Raw genomic sequence first — 22,997 nt, 5'->3', positions numbered from 1 at the left:
TCACAAATAGGACTTTTTATTTGTCACTATTAAAAATCTGAATTTTAAACAGATTCTTGGACGGGTGGTTCATATCCATCAGCTCGTTCAGCTTTAGCTCCCGTCTCATCACCAGCTGCTTTTCCAGAACTACTACCTTCACCACGAAGCAACATGAGTTTTCCCAATTCAAACTTGGGCTTCTTCAGCATTTTTACTTTTCTAATGAAGACATCATGGAGAGGATAAATAGACTGGCAAGTCTTTTCTATGTCTTTTTCAATACTGTCTGGAATCAACTTATTAACCACTTCTTTCAAATCATCTGTCTGTACCTCCTGGGTCATGATCTCCATCATTTTCTTCCAGATCTGGCAGACTTGTTGGTGCTGTACATAGGAAGTCTTTCGTATCTGGTTGTTTCATCTTTTAGTAAAACCAACACAGAACAAGCGAAGCAAGTAACCATCAGCTGTCTTGACGTCAACATGAGCTTCAATCATTGTCTGCCATTTTTTGACCATGGAACACATTTTGTCCTGGGTAAGATCCATGCCATGGAAGTTAGTCAGACAGTTTTTGCCCTGAACATCCTCAGTGATGTGCTTGAACTTTCTAAACGCAACTTCATTATTCTGTAGATCAGCAAGGCTCACTTCAAACACACGACCCTTGAGGCCATTAGATGCAATTTTGGTTCCTTGAGTCCTTGTCACTAGTGTTTTTTCTGATATTTCTAATGTTGAACGTAGCCGGAGCTTTCACATCATACCAATCTTTCTTAGAAAATGGATCAACCACTTTCTTCTTGGCTCCCTTCTTGCCGCCTTTTGTCAGGCGCTTTTTCTTGCCCACTGCCATGGTGTCTCACTGAGAGCCAAAAGGGCGGAAGTGCAACTCTGGCGAGAACTTAGGCTATTTATTATTTTTATTTTCTGTGAATGCGTGTATTGCCTGCATGCAGGTAATTGCACCCAAGCTGTGCAGTGCCTGTGGAGGTCAGAAGAGCCTGTTAGATCCCCTGGTACTGGAATTAAGGACAGCTGCTAGCTGCCATGTGGGTGCTGGGACTTGAACCCGGGTCTTCTGCAAGAACAGCCAGTGTTCTTAATAGCTGAGCCATCTCTCCAACCCTTTTTTTTATTTATTTATTTTTTTTTATTTTAGGGAAGCTAGGTATGGTTGTGCATGTCTTAGTCCCAGCACTTGGAGAAGCAGAGGCAGGTGGATTTCTGTGAGTTGGAGGCTAGCACACATATTGAGTTCCAGATCAGCCAGTGCTGATAATATAATGAAACCCTGTCTCAAAAAAAAAATTAAAAAATTAAAAAAAGAGGGGGTGCTGGAAAGATGGTTTAGTGGTTAAGAGCACTTACTCTTCTTCCAAAGGACCCAGGTTCAGTTCCCAGGACCCACATCAGGGGGCTCACAATCACCTGTAACTCCAGCTCCAGGAGATCCAACACACTCTGGACACGAAGTGCACATAAATTCATGCAGGTCACATATACACATAAATGAAAATAAATCTTTTAAAAATTATATCTTTCTCTGGGCGTGACAATGCACGCCTTTAATCCCAGCACTTAGGAGGCAGAGGCAGGTGGATCTTTGTGAGTTCGAGGCCAGCCTGGTCTACATAGTGAGTTCAGGACAGCTGGAGCTACAGGGAGACCCTGTCTCAAAAAGACAAAAAACAAACAAACAAAACACCTCTACATTCTTAAGGACTTGTTAGAGGAGCTGCAGCCCCAGCATAGCATTGACCGCAAAACACCAATATGCATCTCAGTCCTCCCTGGCGCCTAGAGAGAGTCCAGCAATTCAAGTCTCTTGGCGGAGGATGATGACGCACTTCCGGCTTGAGTGGGTTGTTTTCCCATCTGGAGCTGAAGTGGGACCTTGGAGGGATATTAGCACTTGTGCAGCGTTCTGCCGGACCGGGAGTTTGCGGGTGTCCGTGGGACCCGGTTTTGGGGAAGATCGGTGAGTTTCTTAGGTTTGCGCTCTTCCCGGAAGTCAGTCCTGAAGGAAGATCCGCTCATGCGGAGAAAGACGAGTTCGAGCTGGACGGACCGAGGACCCCGATGGCTGCGAGCTCCGTGGTCTCCGGGTCCCCTCTCTCTGAGGGACTTATGACAGTAAAAGTGGAGGAAGATTCGCACCGAGGTGAGGAGTCCGATGGGCCCAGGGATTGGCAGAACCCCGAAACTTCTCGAAGGCAGTTTAGGCAGTTGCGCTACCAAGAAGTGGCTGGACCGGAAGAGGCGCTGGGCCGCCTCAGGGAGCTTTGTCGTGGGTGGCTGAAGCCCGAGCTGCGCTCCAAGGAGCAGATCCTGGAGCTGCTGGTGCTGGAGCAGTTCCTGAGCATCCTTCCCGAGGAGCTGCAGGCCTGCGTGCGGGAGCACTGTCCCCAGAGCGGGGAGGAGGCTGCGGCCTTGGCGCGGGCTCTGCAGAGAGCCCTGGACCGGACCTCCCCGCAGGTGAGACCCGGAGCGGTTCTGGGTTGGCGGGAGGGTGAGCAGATGTGTGAGGGATGCCACGAATTGCTGAAGTTCTCTCCCGCTCTGTCTTGTTAAACTTCTAAAATTGAAACACATTTTTTTGTTGCGTGTGTGTGTGTGTGTGTGTGTGTCTGTGTCTGTGTATGTGTGTGTGCGTGCTTGTCTGTACATGCACCGCGTGTGTGCAAGTGCACACAGAGGCCAGAAGAGGGTGACAGATATTCTGGAACTGGAGTTACAAGATCTGGAGTTAGAGACAGTTGAGTCACCGTGTGGGTACTGGGAACTGAGCCCAGGTCTTCTGGAAGAACACTAAGTTCTCTTAACTGCTGAGCCATCTCTCAAGCCCCTAGAAACCACACGGGCCCCACTGATATAAACTCCAAGGCCAGGCGTGGTGGCAGATACCTTTAATCCCAGCACTCAGGAGGCAGAAGCAGGTGGATCTCTATGAGATCAAGGCCAGCCTGGTTTACATAGTTCCAGGCCACCTGGGAGACCCTGTCTCAAAACAAAAAGATATGAGCTCCAATCACTGGATTTAAAGTCCAAAGTGCTGACCATTACACTACTTTTCTTTTATAGGAAACAGTGACTAGTTTTCCCTTAGTTTTAGGCCAACATGATTACTTTTCACCCATTGCAGGATACCCTCTCATTTTACTAGACTGTTTGAGAAAGGTGTCAGGATGGAAAGTAAGCAAGCACTTGTTCTAATTGTTAGAACAGCAATTCCTTACTATCTTGAATGTGAGGATGTCTTTTGCTCTGAGTTTGGTGACACACTTCCCACACTGATGATTGCCTTATTTTTTTTTTAAGATTTTTTTATTTTATGTATATTGTTTTCCCTGCATGTATATAAATGCACCACATAAGTGCAGTGCCCACAGAGACCAGAAGAGGGTGTCAGATTCCCAGGAATTGGTGTTAACATTGTCAACCACCATGTAGGTGCTGGAAACTAAACCTGGGTCTTCTGCAAAGCAGCCAGTGCTCTTAACCACTGAGCCATCTTTTCAGCCCCACTTTTTAATTTTTTTTATCTGCAACTGGCATTCCATAAGGAGTTTGCAGTGTTGTGCTGTTGGGTTTTCAAAGTAAGTAGTTCCAATGGAATTATGATTCATAGATTATGGTGGAGCTAAAGCCTTGCTTCACTGAGGCACAGCCACAGTGTCTCATTATGTATGTGTTTACAGTTTCATACCGTTTTACATCTGCTTGATGGAAGCCAGAGCTAACCATTTTCACCATTGCAGAACTATAATACTGAAGTTAAGAAAAAATGTTTAATGTTAGGGTTTTGTTTTGAAGACAGGGTCACATGTAACCCAGGCTGGCCTTGAACTCATGATTCTCCTTTACCTGAGTGCTGAGATTACAAATGTGTGTGCCATGTTCCTGGTTAATGATAGGGTACTATGGCATTAATGGAGTGGTGTGAGCATGGTTCGTTGCTGCATGTCAATTATTCAGTCTTTGAATTTTATTTATCTTTGTTCTTTTTTTTTTTTTTGTCTTTTTGAGACAGGGTCTCCTTGTAGCCCCAGCTGTCCTGGAAATCAATATGTAGACGAGCCTGGCCTAGAACTCACAAAGATCTGTCTGCCTCCACCTCCCAAGTGCTGGATTAAAGGCGTGTGCCACCACGCCCGGCTATCTTTGTTGTTTCTCAGACAGGTTTTAGTGTAGTCCTGGCTGACCTGGAACTCACTATGTAGACCAGGCTGGCCTGGAACTAACAGAGATCCACCTGCTTGGATTAAAGGCATGTCTGCCCATGTATGTATATATTATTATGTGTATGTTTCTGCCTGTATGTGGGTAAGCTCATGTGAGTACAAGTACTCTCGGAGGCCAGAAATGTTGAATCCCATGGAGGTGGAAATATAGCTGTTTCTGAGCCACCTGACATGGATACTGGGAACTGAACTCGGGTCCTTTGCTAGAACAGTACATGCTTTTTAAAAATTTTTTATTTAGTATTTTTATGTGTATGCGCGTATTGCCTGCATGTAGGTAAGTGCACCTGTGTTGTGCAATGCCTTCGGAAGTCAGAAGAAGCTGTTGAATCTCCTGGGACTGAAGTTACGCACAGTTGTTAGCTGCCATGTGGGTGCTGGGATTCGAACCCAGGTCTTCTGCAAGACAACCAGTGTTCTTAACCACTGAGCCGTCTCTCCAGCCCCAAACAGTACATGCTTTTACCTGTTCAACCATCTCTCCAGCCTCTTGGCTGCTTTAAACACCAAACAAGTTGAAACCAATTGTTCATTTTAGTCACTGCAGTATGCTATTAGATATTATTTTGTTCTTAATTATCCACAAGATTAAAAGTGAGCGGTATTGTGTGTAACATTTAGCATATGGCCTTTTGCAGCAACATCATATAAATAAAATCTTTTAACTGGAACTATGAGATGGCTCAGCAGGTTAAGTTGCTGGTCACCAAGTTTGACAGCTTGAGTTTGCTCTCTGGGACTCACATAGTAGGAGAGAACTAACTCCCACCGGTTGGTCTCTGACCTTCATATGTGCACCATGGTGCGCACAAGCCCCCCTCTCCAAGATAAACAATGTAAAAAAAAGTTTTAAAATCTGGTGCCAGGTGTGGTGGTGCACACCTTTAATCCCAGCACTGGGGAGGCAGAGGCAAATGGATCTCTGTAAGATCGAAGCCAGCCTGATATACAAAGTGAGTTCCAGGCCAACTGTGACTTGTGACTACAGGGAAACCTCATCTCAAAAAAGGACCAAAAAAAAAAAAAAAATCTCATCGCTGAAAATAGCTCATTGATGCTATTTCACTATCATGAGCTGCTATTCGAGTGCTGGGAGCTGAACTTGGGCCCTCTACAAGAGCAGTAAATGGTTCTTAACCACTGAGTCATCTCTCCAGCTCCAAGATGACCTTTTAAGATGGCTTTATTAAATGCAGGTTGACTGTTCACTGAAGTTAAGCCACAGTTCTTAGAAAGGGAACATTCTAAAACTGGTATGGAAGATATTTTTTATTAATTCAGTGAGGATTGCAAAGTGACTCCAAGGTTCTCTGTAGCGCGTGCGTGCGTGTGTGTGTGATAATATGAGATGTCTTTAACAAAGTCATATGTTGATGTGTTGAAGACTGTTCACCTGCTGATAGCTCTATTTTAGTAGGTGTTGGAATCTTCAGGAGGTGATGCCTAGCTGGAGGATGCAGATGGAGGGCAGTGTCCTTGGGGGCTGTATCCTTACCTGGTCCCTTTCTGTCCCTGCCCTGCTTCCTCACTACCATAGGGTGAGCTGCTCTTCTTCAGCACACCTTTCTGCTATGGTGTTCTGTCTTACCACAGGCTCAGAAACAGTGAACTCAACCAACCACAGACTCTTCTGAATTCTAAGTCAAAACAAATCTTCCCTCCTTTACATTGTCTTACGTATTTGTCAAAGTGACATAGTGACCAACACAATATATATATATGTACATAACTAACACATGTATGTACATATAGGCTGAGTATTCTGTATCTTAAATGCTTGGAACCAAAAATGTTGAACTGTTCAGATTTCTAAATATTTGCATAGATTTTACTAGTTTAGCCAGGGATGTAACTTAGTGGTATAGCATCTTCCTAATCTGAAAATCCAAAATCTGAAATGCCCTAAAAAAATCTGAAAAATTTTGAGTGTCAGCCCCCACACAACTAAGAAGTATTGACCCCATTAGGCCGGACATGGTGGCACACACCTTTAATCCCAGCACTCAGGAAGCAGGCAGATGGATCTCTGTGAGTTCAAGGCTAGCCTGGTCTACTTAGTGCCAGGCCAGCTGGGGCCACAGGAAGACCCTGTCTCAAAAAGACCAGGAAAAAAAAGAAGTATTGACCCCAGTGTCCATGGTGCTGAGACTGAAACACTGCTTTTGGACATGGCTAAAACAGGAAGTGACCATTTTGGGTGTATGTGTAGCAGGGTCTGAAAAATGTTTCAAGGTTAACTTTTCAGGGACTAGAGAGATGGCTCAGCAAATTAAGAGCACTTAACAGGGAGGGGTTCAGTTCCCAGTGCCCACATTGGACTGTTCACTATTGTCCCTAACTTTGGTTCTGGAGGATCTGATGCCCTCTTTTTGTCTCTGTGCACATTCCATGCACAAGGAACACTTATATACATGCAGGTAAAATACTTATACACATAAAATGTAGACAAATCTGTAGTCAAGAGAAGGGAACAGAAATTTAACCACACATGTGCTGTGGGGGACTCTGTATCTTCAGACACTTGGCTGTCTTGCTCATGAGGAGACAGCATCTCAGGACAAACACTGGAATGTGGAACTAGTTTCTCATGTGTTTTTCATCTGTTCTTCTCTCTCCCTCGCCCCCCCCCCCCCCCCCCGTTCTCTCTCAGCTTTCATGTAACCAGGCTGTCCTGGAACTTGGCTCTAGAGAAGAATGACCTTCAACTTCTGCTCCTCCTGCCTCTGTCTTCCAAGTTCTTGGGTTCTAGGTGTATGTTGCCACACTTGGTTTGTGTGGTATTGAGGATGGATCCCAGGGCTTTGTGCATGCTAGGCAAACATTGTACCAAGTGAGCTATAGCCCCAACCCAAGTCTCCATTTTGATATAAGTCACAGAGATAGAACTCAAATGTTCTGCTCCTACCTAACCCAAATTAGAGAATCCACAGAAAATCTTTTCAAGATTATGGGGAATGTTAGTCCCTTTCTTTGATCCTGTATTAGTAACTTTCCTCATTTCTATGACAAAATATGTTACAAAAGCAATTTAAGAGGGATGGCTTTATTTAAGCTCAAGGTTTAAGAGAGAGAGTCCATCATGGTGGAGAGGCAGAGCAGGAACAGGAACAGCTGCTCACCTTGCATCCAGCAGAGCAAGGTGGTGGTTCTTTTGCTTTCTCCTTTCTGTTCATTCAGTCTGGGGCCCCAACCCACAGAATGATGCCCACATTCAGGGTTGAATCTTCAAACCTGTCTGGAAATGCCCTCACAAGAAGCCCAGAGGTTTATCTCCTTTCATCCTTCCTCTTGCTTTTTTGTTTCCCTCCCTTCCTTCTTTTTTTTGAGTTTGATTTTTGCTGTTTTTATTTCTGTGTATGTGTGGGTTTGTGCATACAAGTACAGTGCCCGTGGAGGCCAGACAAGGGCATTGGATCCCCTGGAATTGGAGTTACAGGTGATTGTAAGGCACTGGATATGGGTGCTGGGACCTGAACTCCAGTCCTCTGCATGAGCAGTGTCAGCTCTTAACCACTGAGCCGTCTCAGAGGTTTATTTAAGTGATACTGCATGCAGTTCACTTGACAGTGACGACTAAGCATAGTGGGTCCCTTTGCAACTCTCAGCAGCCATGGCTGTCACGTGACTTACCACTTGCTCTTTTTCACCCACCAGCTTCTCAGACTAGAGGTACTTTCAGGGACAACAGGCACTGAATCCAATCTTGTGCCATTCCAGGGTTTGGCAACTTTCACGGATGTGGCCAAATCTCTGACCTGGGAGGAGTGGGAGCAACTGGATGCAGCTCAGAAGGATTTCTGCAGGAAGACTCTGAAGAAAGATTATGGGAGCATAGTTCTTCCTGGTGAGTGCTGGTTTTGTGCCTTATAAAAGGCGGGTGGTCTAGTTTCCTTCCTGTTGCTGCGATAAAACACTGAGCAGCCAGGTGTGGTGGCACACACCTTTAATCCCAGCACTAGGGAGGCAGAGGCAGGCAGATAGATCTCTGTGAGTTCAAGGCCAGCCTGCTCTACATAGTGAGTTCTAGGACAGCTGGGGCTACAGGGAGACCTGTCTCCAAAAGACAAAAAAAAACACTGACCAAAAGTAGCTTAGGGATCCTGCTGCAGTACTGTATGCTTTTAATCCCAGGTCTCAGGAGACAGAGGCAAGTGGGTTTCTGAGATGGAGGCCAGCATAATCTACATAGTGAGTTCCAGGTCTCAAACAAAGTAACATAGGGGAGGAAAGGCTTGCAACTCTTGGTGACAGTCCATCACTGAGGGAAGTAAGGGCAGGAACTTGAAGGCAGGCCTGCTTGCCATATCACACAACATTACTCCTGACCAAGGAACTCACTTCACAGCCAGAGAAGCATAGCAGACCACAGAGAATGCTGTTTGCTGGCTAGCTTTCTTACATTGCTGTGACAGAACACTCTGACCAATACCAACTGGGGGAAGGAAATGGCTTATTTGTCTTACATCTCTCAGGTCTTAGTTCATCACTGAGGGAGCGCAAGGTAGGAGCTCAGGGCAGGCACCTGGAGGCAGGAGCTGAAGCACAGGCCATGGAGGAACACTCCTGACTGGCTTGCTCCCCTGGCCCCTGCTCAACCTGCGTTTTTAAATTTTTAAAAAAATATTTTACTTATTACTTTTTTTTAATGTGTATGAGTGTATTGCCTGCATGTACGTGAGTACACCCATGCCATGCAATGCTGTGGAGGCCAGAAGAGGGCTTCAGATTCCCCTGGAACTGGAGTTAAGGACAGTTCGTACCCACCATGTGGATGCTGGGAATTGAACCCGGGCCCTCTGCAAGAGCAGTCAGTGCTCCTAACTGCTGAGCCATCTCTCCAGCCCCTCAACCTGCTTTCTTATACAACACAGGACCACCTGCCTGGGGTGGCATCTGCCTGGGGTGGCACCACCCACCATGGACTGGGCCCTCCCACATAATTCATCAAGAAAATACCCCACAGACATGGCCACAGGCCAGTCCAATGGAGGTAGTTCCGCAATTGAGGCTCCATCTATCCAGGTGTGTCAAGTTGAAAACCAAAGCTATCCAGCACACACAGTTCAGGTATACTGAAATGCTGCCTAGGGATGGAGCTGCCCACAATAGGCACCTCTGATGAGCAGTTAGAGCAGTGTCCCTTAGGGAGTTTAGTTGAGCACACTTAGGAGAAAGTTCAAGAGTCTTCTGCCAGCACTTGCATCTTACATGGGATGAAATAACAGCAGCCTATATTTTAATGTTTCAGGTTTGGAAACTAAAACTGTGAATACTGACTTGATTCCAAAGCAAGAGATTTTAAACGAAGCAGAGCCACAGACATGGCTACAAGAAGTTTCCCAGGGGAAGAGCCAACTATTTACTGAGTGTAGTGGGACCCACAAGGACAGGGCAGAAAAGCTGCCCAGAAACGCTCCATTGTCAAAACTCAAACATTCTGAAGAACAAGGACTCACCAGAGTGTCACATCTCACCAGTGTTTCCAAGGAAGAGAGAATTCCTAAAAATAATGAATTTGAGAACAGCACCAGCATTGGCCTTGGTCAGCACATCCCGACAGCAAAGAGGCCCATTGATAATGGTGTGTATGGGAACAAATGCAAACAAGGTTTACATGAGAAAAATACAGTGAAACCATGCAACTCCATTGACAGTAGTGTGGGCCTTTCTGACACACAGAAGCAGTTCCATGAAGACAAACCTTATAGGTGTGATAGTTGTGGGAAGAGCTTCAAACAGCGCTCAGACCTCTTTAAACACCAGAGGATCCACACAGGTGAGAAACCCTATCCATGCCAAGAATGTGGGAAAAGCTTCAGTCAGAGTGCCACCCTGGTTAAACACCAGCGGACACACACAGGTGAGAAGCCATATGCATGCCCAGAGTGTGGGGAATGCTTCAGACAGAGCTCACATCTAAGTCGGCATCAGAGAACCCATGCCAGTGAGAAATTCTATAAATGTGAGGAATGTGGGGAGGTCTGTCACATTTCCATTCTTTTTAGACATCAGAGACTACACAGAGGGGAGAGACCCTATAAATGTGAGGACTGTCAAAAGAGCTTCAAACAGCGCTCAGACCTCTTTAAGCATCAGAGAATCCACACTGGGGAGAAGCCCTATGGGTGTTTAGTCTGTGGGAAAAGCTTCAGTCAGAGTGCAACTCTCATTAAACACCAGAGAACTCACACTGGAGAAAAACCTTACCAATGTCTTGAATGTGGGGAAAGATTTAGACAGAGTACACACCTTGTCCGGCACCAAAGAATCCACCAAAATAAAGTCTTGTAACTTTGATAAACTTCTGTGTGACTTGCAGGTATGTGTTTGTGTTTGTTTTTGAGACAGGGTCTCACCATGTAGCCCTGGCTGTCCTAGAACTCACTTGTGTTGACCAGGCTAGCCTCAAACTCAAAGACATCCACCTGCCTGGGATTTCAGGCATGTGCCACCATACCCAGAATGATTTGTGTTTTGATTGTTCAGTTGTTTTTTTTGTCCAGAAACTATTCTTTTTTTAAACAATGTTACTGAATTTTTGTGTATTTCATACATAAAATTATCTTTATAATACCCCCTTCTCCTTTGGTGCCATCTAATAGCTCCCACCACACACACACACACACACACACACACACACACACACACACACACACACACTGGAGTTCATACGTTCTGTCATTTGTGTTAAGGCCTATCATATAAAGTTTGTGTCTCCATATGTCCCTCAGTGCAAGTTCATCCACTGGGATCTAGTCAGCCTATCTAGAGTCCATCCCTTTAAGAAGATCAGCTCATTCTCATCCAGCAGTAATGAGCTGCCAATAATTCTTTGACTAAGATTGGGGCCTGCTGTTCATTTCCACAGTTCTTTGCTGGGTTTTGTCTGCCTAAGTTCGCATGGGTCTTATGCATGCTGACACCATTGCTGTAGGTTTGTATGAGAAGGATCCCAGGGACCTGTAGGACTATTTCTGTATGGTCATGTACCTCCTCCCTGGCTCTTACAATCTTTCCACCCCCAGAAACTGTTCTTTATCATCACTCACAGATCATATTGCCTTAGGCCTGTCACACAAGATAGGTTAGGTATGATTTGAGTCTTAGTATACACTTTGATAAAGAATTTCATGGGCCAGCAAAATGACTCAGCAGGTGAAGGTGCTTGCTGTTCAAGCCTCGAAACCTAAGTTCGATCTCTGGTACCCATGTAAAGGTGGAAAGAGAGAACTGACTCCACAAAGTTGTCCTCTGACCTCTGTACATGTGTGCTCATGTATACATCATGCACATATTCACACAATAATAAGCTTTATTTACTTTTCACATTTATTGTGGGACTGGGTGGGGGACACATGCCAGAGTGCACGGAGGTCAGAAGACAACTTGGAGGAGGTGCTTCTTTCCTTCCAACATGGTGCTATCCAGATTTTGAACTCAGTTCATCAGGTTTAGCAGCAAGTGCCTTTACTGCCTGTGGCATCTCTCTGGCCCAGTACTTTTTTTTTTTTTTTTAAATTAATAACCACGCAATTAGTAGAAGCATTTCATTACAACAGCATTGATCTAGTCAGTAACAGCTTCCAGAGCAAAGATGCATCTCTTTCAAAACTGGCTATAAATTTTTAGGTTCACAGTGTTGAATTAATAGTTAAACATTATTGTACTCAGTATAAATCCTATAAGACATAAAATTGAATGAGGTTTTAACCTTTAAAAAAGATCCCCATTTCTTTTTAAAATACACTGATTCATACAGAAAAACTTTTTTTTTTGTCTTTTTGAAGCAGGGTCTCCCTGTAGCCCCAGCTGTCCTAGAACTCACTATGTAGACCAGGCTGGCCTTGAACTCACAAATGTCTGCCTGCCTCTGCCTACCAGGTGCTGGGATTAAAGGCATGTGCCACCACACCTGGCTATTTTTGACTTTTAAAGAATGTGTGTGTGTGTGTGTGTGTGTGTGTTGTGTGTGTCACACCCAGGTTGGCCTTAACTGACAATCCACTTGCGTCTTTCATGAGTGATGAGATTGTGTAGGTGTATCACCAAGCCTGGCAACAAAAATTAATTTTGCAGTCTCTCCTCTTCCCACCCCCATTCTAGGAGAGGAGCCTATGGGTTCAATTTTCTAACTTCATTTCTTTTAAAACAAGAAATACATAAAGCTAGACATGGTGGCACATGTGTGCCTTTAGTTCCAGCACTTGGGAGGCAGAGGCAGGCTACATAGCAATTTCCAGGCCAGCTGGGACTACAGGGAGAACCTATAAAAAGACAAAAAAAAAAAAACAAAAAAACCAAAAACAAAAACACACTAATTGCTAATATTTCCTCTTTATGGTTTATTTAATAGGATCCATTATTTTTATTTTTTATTCTTGATCTTTTTGAGACAGGGTCTCTCTATAGCTCCAGCTGACTAGGCTGGCCTTGATCTCAGAGATTGCCTGCCTCTGTCTCCCAAGTGTTGAGGTTAAAGGGGTGCACCACCACACCCAGCAGGATCCATTATTTTTATTTATGTGTAGAGGAGTTGTATGTGCATGTGCATACAAATGCCTGTGGAGGCCAGAAGAAGGCATTAGAACCCCTGGAGTTGAAGTTGCAGGCTGTCCTGAGCCACCATCAGTGTGGGTGCTGGGAACCAAACCCAGGTCCTCTGTAAGAGCAGCCATGCTGTGCTCTTGACCAGGCTCCCACTTTTTGATTGATTGATCTTTATGTGTATGAGTGTTATGCCTGTATATGTGTAAGTGCACCTGTGTTGTGATATGCCCACAGTGGACAGAAGAGGGCGTGAGATCCCCTGGAACTGAAATACAGACAGTGGTTGTTAGCCCCCATGTGGGTGATGTGATTTGAACCTGGGTCTTCTGGAAGAACAGCCAGTGCTCTTAACCACTGAGCCATCTCTCTAGTCCCCCATTCTTATTTTTTATTTTGTATGTACGAGTGTTTGCCTGCATGTATGTATGTACTTCATGTATATGCATGGTGCCTGTGGAGGTGAGAAGAGGGTGTAAAAATCCGTGGAACTAGAGTTACTGATGGTTAGCCACCATGTGAGTGCTGGGAACTAAACCCACGTCTTCTGCAAAACCAACAAATTCTCTTAACTGCTGAGCTACCTCTCCAGCCCTCACCTTCTCCCCACTGTTTTTTTCCCCCCTTTGAGACAGGGTTTCACTGTATAGCCCCAACTGGCCTGGAACTTACTGGGTAGATCAGGGTGGCCTCAAACGCAGAGCTCAGTCTTTGCCACCAGAGTGCTGAGATTAAAGGTATGCACCACTGTGCGTGGCCTAGGGTCCACTATTTGATAAATTTTAGTGTCCTAGAAGGTAATTACTACATTGTGTATGTGTGCACTGGTGATACTGACAGCCTAAAGCATTTTCGTCTGAGGCTTTTTATTATAAGGACATCAGGAAGTGGCCCAGGGGGATTTCCTGGGAGTCTTTCAAAAGAGAAGGGGGTGAGGACAGAAACTCCTGTTCTTGGTAATAGAGTTCACATCACATAATAGTCTTCATAAATTGGATCCATGTTCAGCTCTCCATTTGAGAGCCAAGCAAGTCTCTGAGGTAAGTAGAAACCGATCTCTTCCCCATTTATGAAGGAAACATCAGTGAGCCCATGGTTTGTCCAGTCAATGCAAGTTTTTCCTTGAGTGCTTCTCACACCATAGTACAGTTTCTGACTGTATCCCTAACTTCCTTCCCTGCCTCCATTCCAACTGGACCTCTGCAGGGGCAGACTGGAGAACCCTCTAGCAGCATTGGGTGCACACATTGACATAAGAGATACAAGCTGGGAGGTTTAAAACCTGCTTACTCCTTGACTTTCCAGCGCTGTCCTTTTTCATTCATGTAATGAGACAAAGGAAAGACATGTAATAGGGCACCTTCTTGACCATAGCTACACCATGTTAAAGTTTAGGCCGACTCTAGTTTCTGAAATTGTTAAGGCAGTTGGCCCAGGGTATGGGAACACATGCCAGCTTGGACGCTGGTTGTCTTGGAAACAGGTCAGAGCATCCTAGCGTGCTCCTGCTAACTGCTGATTTATGGCTTCTGTAGGTTACGCTAGGCTTGCTTCTGCAAAATAGTAATTGTTGATGAACAGAATAGAAATTATTTAGGGACTCTCCACCAGTATGCTTGGGAACCTAAACTTTGCACTCCTGGTTATAGTTTCTCTGTACAAGGAGTACCCCACAGCAGGTTGGAAGACTTAGGGAAACTTTTGAAGATCAGATTCCTAGGATACAATTGCTATACAACAACCCCCCCCCCCAAAGAGGGAACTTTGTGACCAGTAAAGGCAATGTACCATGACCAATGTAGAATAAGAGTAAGATTGATAATGTCTGTTTATGAAAGAGGAGGAAGCTAGTTCCATGCAGGTGTACTATGGTTCAGGTGGGAGGTTTGGGGGGAAAATTGTGTTTTTTTAAAAATTTATTTTACTTATTTTTATTTTACGTGTACGAGTGTATTGCCTGCATGTGTGTGAGTGCACCCGTGTTGTGCAATGCCTTGGAGGTCAGAAGAGGGCTTTGGATTCCCCTGGAACTGGAGTTAAGGATGGTTCATAGCCATCATGTGGGTGCTGGGAATTGAACCCAGGTCCTCTGCAAGAGCAGTCAGTGCTCTTAACTGTTGAGCCATCTCTCCAGCCCCTCCCCCCAAATTGTATTTTCTTATGTATTTCCTTGATAATGTTTGCTCAAGCTTAACGCTCAATGATTGGCTTCTGTATTCTGCTTGCTTGCTTAGCAACATAAGCAATATAAAAAAGCCAGAGTGCTTAGGCTCAGGGCTGCACTAGGACCCTCTAGGAAAGTGTAGCTGGCCATAATAAATCTTTCTCTAGACTCACCTGTCTGTCTGCTCGGGGCATTTGTGGATCAGACTATAACACATGGGGCTGGCTTTATCATTCATCCCTGTTAGACTTGTTTTACTTATTTTTTTATGTGTATGACTGCTTTGCCTACATGTATGTAAGTGCACCCATATCATGCAATGCCCATGGAAGCCAGAGGGCATTGGATCCTCTGGAAATGGCTTCACATTTTATTCTTTAAAGGAAATAAACTGGGGGTGGGGGTGGGGGTGGGGATGGCTTAGTGGGTAAAAGTGCTTGCAACAAAACCTGATGACCTAAGATGGATGCCTGGATTCCATATGGTAGAAAGAGAGAACTAAGCTGGGTGTGGTGGTGCAGAGGCAGGCAGATTTTTGTGAGTTCAAGGCCAGCCTGGTCTACAGAGCAAGTTCCAGGCCAGCTGGGGCTACAGGGAGACCCTGTCTCAAAAAGACAGATGAGAGAGAGAGAGAGAGAGAGAGAGAGAGAGAGAGAGAGAGAGAGAGAGAGAGAGAGAGAGAGAGAGAGAGAGAGAGAGAGAGAGAGAGAGAGAAACAGCTAACACCTGAAGGTTGTCCTCTGACCTCCACAGATATAGGTTCATTCACACCCAGACACAAATAAATGCAAAGAATAAAAAATTAAATGTGGTGATGCACAACTAGTTCCAGCACTCAGGAGCTGAGGCAGGAGGACTGTACTCCCAGACCAGACTGAACTACATACCCTATCTCTCTTTTTTGGGGGGGGGGTTGATTGATTTTTATTTTATGTGTATGAGTATTTTGTCTGCATATAAGTGTCAAATAATGCCAGGCAAAGGAACTGGAGTTTCAGATGATTGCTAGCTGCCATGTGGGTGCTGGGAACCAAACCTGGGTCCTCTGTAAGAGCAGCCAGTGCTTTTAACTGCTGAGCCATTTCTCCAGCCCCAAGACACTATTTTAGAAAAAAAAAAAAAAATTAGAAGCTGTGGGTGGTGGCGCTCACCTTTGGTCCCAGCACTCAGGAGGCAGAGACAGGTGGTCTCCATAATAGCAAATCCAGGCCAGCTGTGACTTACAGGGAGACCTTGTCTCAAAACAACTTTAAAAAAAAAAAAAAAGTGTGTGTGTGTCTGTGTAGATATATGCACATGTATCAGCAGGTGTCCTCAGATCCTCAGAGGCCAGAAGATGTCAGATCTCCTGAAGCTGGAGTTACAGGCAGTAAGCCACCACACCTGGCTTACACACACTCATTTTTTAAAAAAGATATCTGATGTCCACCTTTGGCCTCCACTGTCATGTGCACACCCAGATGTATACACAAAAGTAAAACCTTGAAGTAAACACCTGTGGTGGTGACTTTGTGATTATGAAAATGTGAAATTAGAGAAACTGCCTTTAGGGTCAGTCTAAAGAGAAATCCTGCCAGGTGTGTCGCATCACACCCATAATCCCAGCACTTGGAATGCAAGGAAGAGTACTGCAAATCTGGAATAGTAACGAGTTCTAGGCCAACCTGACCTTGCCTTAAAGAAAAGTAAAAAAATATCCAAGGTTGAAAAATTAGTGGCAAGACGCTTATTTATAGCTACAGAAAATGACAGCCACACTCGTGGCCTGAACATGGCTTGAACCTGAAACTTTTGATTTGGAGAGAGATGTTTCTTCGCATCACAAGATCCTGGGGATGGAGGTGGGTTTGTGCTTTACCAGGCCAATTTCAGCAGCTCTCAGCTGCTGAGGCGGCTTTGTGCCACCATGGAAAACACTATACATCCTGGGCAGAATTTGATAGGGGTACGGTCAAAGCCAGTGAATTGCAGGTGAAATGGACCTGGGAGGTAAAGAAATCTTCCAGCTTTTCAGGGCCATTGCAAGAAGCGCATCCGACTGGCTACTCTCCCCCCCCCCCCCCCCCCCCCCCCCCCCGGCTCCGGGGTGTGTGTGTGTGTGTACGCGCCTGTTTGAAACAGGGTCTCCCTGTAGCCCCAGCTAGCCTGGAATTCAGTATGTAGACCAGGCTGGTCTCTATCTCACAGAGGCGCACCTGCCTCTGCCTCCCGAGTGCTGGGATTAATCTTTTCGCATTTCTTTCTTCCCAGAGCTAGGGATGGAGCCAGAGCCTGTGCTTTCTAGGAAAAACCACTACAGCACTGATACACACCCCAGTCCCTCTCATTTCTCATAACAAATTTAAGGGAAAAGGCAAGACCACCAGACTGCCCTCGCCCCCTTTCCCGTCTTCAGGGATAGGAAGCCCAGGATAAGGAAGACAGTGACCTACTTCCCGTGAGCCTCTGTTCCCTGAGCCGGCAGCGACGCCTGCTCCCTTCCCAAGAACTCTCGCGCGCAGCTCCGCTCTGCGGACACCAGGACTCCAAGATGGCGTCGCTCGGTGAGTTCGCGGCTTTGCGTTGGATGGCGGGGCGGCGTGCAGTGCTCAGGGCCGCACTGGGGTGGGAAGGAGCTGCGGAGACGTGCTTTTCGCTTGGAGGCTTCACCAAGGCCTCCTTGGGGGCGCACTGGTCACTTACCCCAGGGTCCTGCACCGTCCTACACTCCGCTACGCAAGGCCTCTGCCTGGGTTGTGGATGGCAGTCCTTCCGGCCTGCGCATGCGCTGCCTTAAATTACTTGTAGCAGTTTCCACGGATTAATAAATTGCTTGCTTTTTCCACCCGCGACACAAGCGATTGCATTTGAACCTGCCTTACAGGGGCAGCGCCTGTCCTTCCCAAAGCCTAGTTTCAGATTAAGATCCAGGAATTGCCTAGGATGGTGCCTGACACCACGTTATGGTCCCTTGGAGATTAGATAGGCCTGCAGAGGTGCAGTGACCTGTTCAAGGTCACAAGTCCAGCACGCTGAACTGGAATTCAAACCTAAGTTGATGGGGCCTCTTGGTACTTGGCCTAATTCGCCAAGGTGTCCTTAAGACAGACAAGTATGCGTTCCTGTGATACGCATGTGTAAATCTCTGCAGTCATTGTGCATGCTGCTTGTTTTTGAGACAGGGTCTCGTGTCAACCAAGTTGGACTCTTAACTTGGTGTGTGGCTGAGGATGATCTTTAGTTCCGGATTCTCCATCCCCCTCCATGCCAGTTTTTTTCTTTGGGGGAGGGGGGCTGAGACAGGGTCTCACAATGTAGCCCTGGAACTTCCTATATAGACCAGGCTAGCCTTGAATTTACAGAGACCTGCCTGCCTCTGCTGGGATTAACTTGTACCTGGCCCAATCTTTGTTTTTTAATACTGGCTTTGCTGTGAAACACAGAGGCTGTTCTCTAACTTCTTCCTGCTGTCTGAGTACTGAGATTACAAGCTTAGACTAGATAACCAGCATTTAGTTTGGGGGGGGGTTGTACCTGAGTGTGGGTGTCTGTGAAGGCTAGAATCCCCTGGAGCTGGAGTTAGAGGTGGTTGTGAACTATGGGTGGTGGGAACTGAACTTGGGTGCTCTGCAAGAGTAGGAAGTGCTCTTAATCAATGAGCCATCTCTCCAGCCCTGACCCAATTTTATTTTGGCATTTTTGAGACAGGGTCTCCCTGTAGCCTCAGCTGGCCGGGAGCTAGCTATGTAGACCAGGTTGGCCTTGAACTCACAGTGATCCACTTGCCTCTGCTTCCTGAGTGCTGGGATTAAAGGTGTGTGCCACCACACCCAGCCCTGACCCCATTTTAAAAATGAGAAAATAATGGTCTGATGTGGTGTGACACTTCTAAGGTCACATGTAGTTTGACAGAGGCAGGATTTTTTTTAATTTTTAAAATTGATGTGTATGAATGCATTGCCTGCATGTATGTATGTGCACCCATGTTGTGCATTGCTCACAGTCTGAAGAGGCTACCAGAGTCACTGGAACTGGAGTTAGACAGTTGTCATCTGCCATGTGGGTGCTGGGAACCAAACCCAGGTCCTCTACAAGAGCAGCCAGTGCTCTTAACTGCAGAGCTATCTCTCCAGCCAACAGTGGCAGTTTTGATTAACCACTGTGTGCCTTGTTTTGATATTTTTAAGTTGTTTGTTACTGTAAGTGTATGTATATGTGTATGTGCATGTATGTGTGGGCATGTGAGTGCTGGAGTGTGTGAAGGTCAGAGGACAGTGTTCAGGAGTGGGTCTTCCACTGTAGGTTCCAGGCATCCAACTTAGGTAGTCAGGCTGGTATAGTGCGTAGTGCTTTTACCCACTGAATCATTTCACTGAATCTTCCCCTCCTCCAACCCCATTTAGGGGGCTGGTTCTGAAATTTCAGCAACAACATTCCTCTGCCTCTGAGTGCTGGGATTACAGGCATGTGCCACCACACCCAGCTTGTTGGTGTTCTTTATCTTGGCCTGGGAAGATGAAGGGGTCTGAAAAAATGGAGTGTGAATCTGTGTAAAATGGACATGAGACTATCTGTGATCCACAGTGGCAGTTTTCAGAAGAGACAGTATGAAAGACAGCACTGAAGCCAGCACTCAGGAGGCACTCAGGAGGCTGGTCAGGAGGATTGTCCCAAGTTTAAGGTCAGCCTGGGCTACAAAGGGAGACCTGTCAGAAAGTTGCAGGGGGAGGGGCTGGAGAGATGGCTCAGAGGTTAAGAGCACTGGCTACTCTTTTAGAGGATCTGGGTTCAGTTCCCAGCACCCACATGGTGTATTTCAGTTCCAGGCACCCATGTGGTAGATAACAACCATCTAAACCTCCAGTTTCAAGGGATCTTATGCCCTCTTCTAGCCTGCATGGGTACTGTATAACACAAGTATACCTACATACACGCAGGCAAAACACATAAAATACCCATAAATCAAAAAAAAAAAATTATTTTTATTTTTTTGTCTTTTTGAGACAGGGTCTCCTTGTAGCCCCAGCTGTCCTGGAGCTCACTATGTAGACCAGGCTGGCCTTGAACTCACAGAGATCCACCTGCCTCCCGAGTGCTGGGATTAAAGGTGTGTGCCACCACGCCTGGCTATATTTTTTATTTTTATTTTATGTGTATGAGTGTACTGTCTGCATGTATGTGAGTGCACCCACGTCATGCAGTGCCTCAGAGGTCAGAAGAGGGCTTTGGATTCGGGTGGAACTGGAGTTAAGGACGATTCATAGCTGTCATGTGGGTGCTGGGAATCAAATTTGGGTCCTCTGTGAGAGCAGTCAGTCCTCTTAACTGCTGAGCCATCTTTCCAGCCCTTTTTTTTTTTTTTTTTTTTAAGTTGGTAAAAAAGAAGCATTGAAATTTGGCATCTTATTTGAGTTAAAGTGAAGAGCACTTTAGACTAAGGATTAAGCAACTTAGTACATGTAGCTAACATGTGGTAGATACCTGTAATTTAGCACTTGGGAGGCTGAGTCAGGATTATTGCCATTTGTTCAAGGCTAGCTTGGGCTATGTGACAGATACCAGGCCAGCTAGTGCTACATAGTAAAACTATGTCCAAAAAACCAAGCAAACAAAGAAAATTGAGTATATGAGAGATAACTTGGTAGAGTGCTTACCTAGCATGCACAAAGCCCTGGGTTACATCCCTAGCGCCACAGAACACCAGGTGCACTGTAATCCCAGCAATTGCAAGTTGGGATGATTAGGAATCCAGGGTTATTCTTGGCTATATGCCAAGTTAGAGCTCAACGTGGGCCACATGAGAACCTGACTCCAAAAATTTTAAAAAAGGGTACTTGGGCTGTTAAACTGTTTGTTTATGAAGCTTTTGCTGAGCAGTTATACCATTATATACTATTAGGCTTAAAGTAGTAGTTTTGATGTGAAGTATTTATTCATAATATGATTTCTATACCACCTCTCTATGCTTCTTGAATAGTGAAATGGTAACAAAAGAATGCTATTGTATTATTGGGGATTATTCCGTGTTTGTTACTTTTCAGTACCACTGAAGGAGAAGAAACTCATGGAAGTTAAACTGGGAGAGCTGCCAAGCTGGATACTGATGCGGGATTTCACCCCCAAAGGCATTGCCGGAGCATTTCAAAGAGGTCAGCGTCTTAGGGATGTGTAGACAGATGCAGGCCCCTCATCTTCGAGTCTCTTTTCCCTGAGTTAATTCGGGCAATAAAAGCTTTGTTATCTGAAGATGTCTAAGTTCTGTAAAGAACAGGGAAGATGGTTCACCTGAATTCTGTATTTTCTTAGACTTATTAAAGTTAGCCTTGAGACAATTCAGTCAGTAAACTGTTTCCTGCCCAAGCATGGGGACCTGAGTTTGGATCTCCAGTACCCATATAAGTCTGGAGTGATGATGCATGCCTGTAACCCCAGCACTGGGAGTCAGAGATAGGATGATCCTAGCCAGTTGATGAGCTCCAGGCTCAGTAAGAGGCCCTACCTCAAAATACAAAGATACAAAGTGGAGAGAGAGAGGGGTAGAAACCTGCTTTCCACCTTTGACCTCTACACACTTGTCCTCAAATGTCTGTCAGACACACTCATGTCTGTCAGACACACTCAGACACACCCAGACACACACACACACACAAATCCCAAAACAAAAAAGACTAGCTCTGAGATGTTTCAGCCCAGGAAATGTTTTGCTTCTTTTGAGACAAGGTCTCTCTGAGGCTCAAGCTAGCTTTGAATTGTCTGGCTTCAGCGTTCTAAGTGCTGGTCCCACCAACCCCAAATAACTGTTGCTTTGAATCAGTGCTTCTGCCTTTGTCTTAGAAAAATCTTTGAAAAACCAGGTGTGGTAGAACACACCTGTAATCCCAGCAGTAGGGAGCTGGAAGCCAGAGGATCCATTTAGTCTGTTTTTGAGACAGGGTCTCCCTATAGCCCCAGCTGGCCTGGAACTCACTATGTAGACCAGACTGGCCTCGAGCTCACAGAGATCTATCTGCCTCCGCCTCCCAAGCCCCACTACATCAGCAGGATCAGGAGTTTAAAGTCACCCCTAACATGTCAAGTTAGAGATCAATCTGAGATACAGGAGACTCTGTCTCAAAAACTTTTGAGAAAATGAGTTTGAATCATGGTGGACATTAGGATCATATCATGCTCACTCCTTTGCCAGGCCTTCCTAGGTGAGCATTGGTGACCCCTCCTTCATGTCTGCATTAAAAAACTACAGGGCCTGGAGACATGGCTCAGTGGTTAAGAGCACTAGCTGTTCTTGCAGAAGACCTGGGTTCAAAGCCCAGCACCCACATGGCATCTAATAACCATCTATAATGTCAGTTCTAGAGGATCTGATGGCCTCTTTGTCCTTTGTGGGCACTGTACAATGTGGGTGCACTTAACACACAGTTCAACACTCATAAACAGTGCAGGTACAATCGTCACATGGGTCCTGCATGGTCTCTGGCCTCCATGGGTACTCCTTCTGTTTTCCTAATCTGGCCATCTATGGCTATCCTGTGGCTTTCCCTCCAGCTTTGCACGGAGACTATTCCTTTTCCCCACATCTGGTCATAGCTGCCCTCAAAGTGGATGTGGCTCCTTCCCTGTTCCTTTTTTAATTTTATAAATTTGTTTTTATGTGTGAGAGTATAAGTGTATTGCCTGCATGTATATAAGTGCACCCGTGTCATGCAGGGCACGTGGACGTCAGAAGGTGGCGTTAGATCCCCTGGAACTGGAGTTAGATGGTTGTTAGGCACCACATGGGTGCTGGGAATCAAACCCTGATCTTCTGCAAGAGAGTCAGGGCTTCACCATCTCTCCAGCCCCGATTTACTTTTAATTCCTATCAGATCATTTTGTTCTTTTTCTTCTTTTGTTGTTGAGGCATGTAAGATCAAGTTGGCCTTGAACTCAGAGAGATCTGCCTGCCTCTGCTGTGATTATAAGTGTGAGTCACGATGTGTTTATGTGATAGGGTCTCATAGTGCAGGCTGACTGAAACTTCCTATGTAACTGAGGAAGGACTTAAACTTCTGATCCTCCTGCCTCCCCCTGCTGAGTGCTGGGATT

The 22,997-nt window shown here is 45.7% G+C and overlaps 2 protein-coding genes and 1 pseudogene across 6 annotated transcripts in view; 2 read left to right on the top strand and 1 right to left on the bottom strand.

The window, feature by feature from the left end:
• LOC103726474 lies at positions 1–855 on the bottom strand (annotated as a pseudogene).
• A 953-nt stretch (positions 856–1,808) lies between these two features.
• On the top strand, positions 1,809–17,430 carry Znf394 (zinc finger protein 394). 4 transcript variants are annotated; one of them, XM_008824057.3, is made up of 4 exons: positions 1,809–2,462; positions 7,946–8,072; positions 9,477–10,004; positions 17,187–17,325. In XM_008824057.3, the coding sequence occupies exons 1-4, from the start codon at positions 2,067–2,069 to the stop codon at positions 17,270–17,272; spliced, it is 1,137 nt and encodes a 378-aa protein (XP_008822279.1). In that variant the 5' UTR covers positions 1,809–2,066; the 3' UTR covers positions 17,273–17,325. The 4 variants fall into 4 exon arrangements, with proteins under 4 accessions (XP_008822279.1, XP_008822280.1, XP_008822281.1 ...); XM_008824058.3 differs by lacking the exon at positions 17,187–17,325 and adding an exon at positions 17,332–17,430 and having other exon boundaries at positions 1,811–2,462; XM_008824059.3 differs by lacking the exon at positions 17,187–17,325 and having other exon boundaries at positions 1,811–2,462; positions 9,477–9,809; positions 9,908–10,061.
• The window catches only part of Atp5mf (ATP synthase membrane subunit f), a 12,061-nt gene continuing 6,412 nt past the window's right edge, over positions 17,349–22,997 (top strand). For both annotated transcript variants that reach the window (XM_029559142.1, XM_008824039.3), the window contains exons 1-2: positions 17,349–17,479; positions 20,957–21,064. In XM_029559142.1, the coding sequence (XP_029415002.1) occupies positions 17,467–17,479; positions 20,957–21,064 (121 nt within the window). In that variant the 5' untranslated portion in view covers positions 17,349–17,466. The remainder of the gene's footprint in view (positions 17,480–20,956; positions 21,065–22,997) is intronic.

The sequence above is a fragment of the Nannospalax galili genome, unplaced genomic scaffold, assembly GCF_000622305.1.
Source record: "Nannospalax galili isolate Female #2095 unplaced genomic scaffold, S.galili_v1.0 scaffold809, whole genome shotgun sequence".
In the NCBI taxonomy this organism is placed as follows: domain Eukaryota; kingdom Metazoa; phylum Chordata; class Mammalia; order Rodentia; family Spalacidae; genus Nannospalax; species Nannospalax galili.
The sequence above is the reverse complement of the archived record's forward strand: the minus strand, read 5'-3'. Positions and strand labels throughout refer to the sequence as shown.

Coding starts and splice junctions, on each gene's coding strand:
- Znf394 (XM_008824054.3), top strand. CDS start 2,067: ATGGCTGCGAGCTCCGTGGTCTCCGGGTCCCCTCTCTCTGAGGGACTT. Junction 2,463..7,945: donor TGGACCGGACCTCCCCGCAG/GTGAGACCCGGA, acceptor GTGCCATTCCAG/GGTTTGGCAACTTTCACGGA. Junction 8,073..9,476: donor TGGGAGCATAGTTCTTCCTG/GTGAGTGCTGGT, acceptor TTAATGTTTCAG/GTTTGGAAACTAAAACTGTG.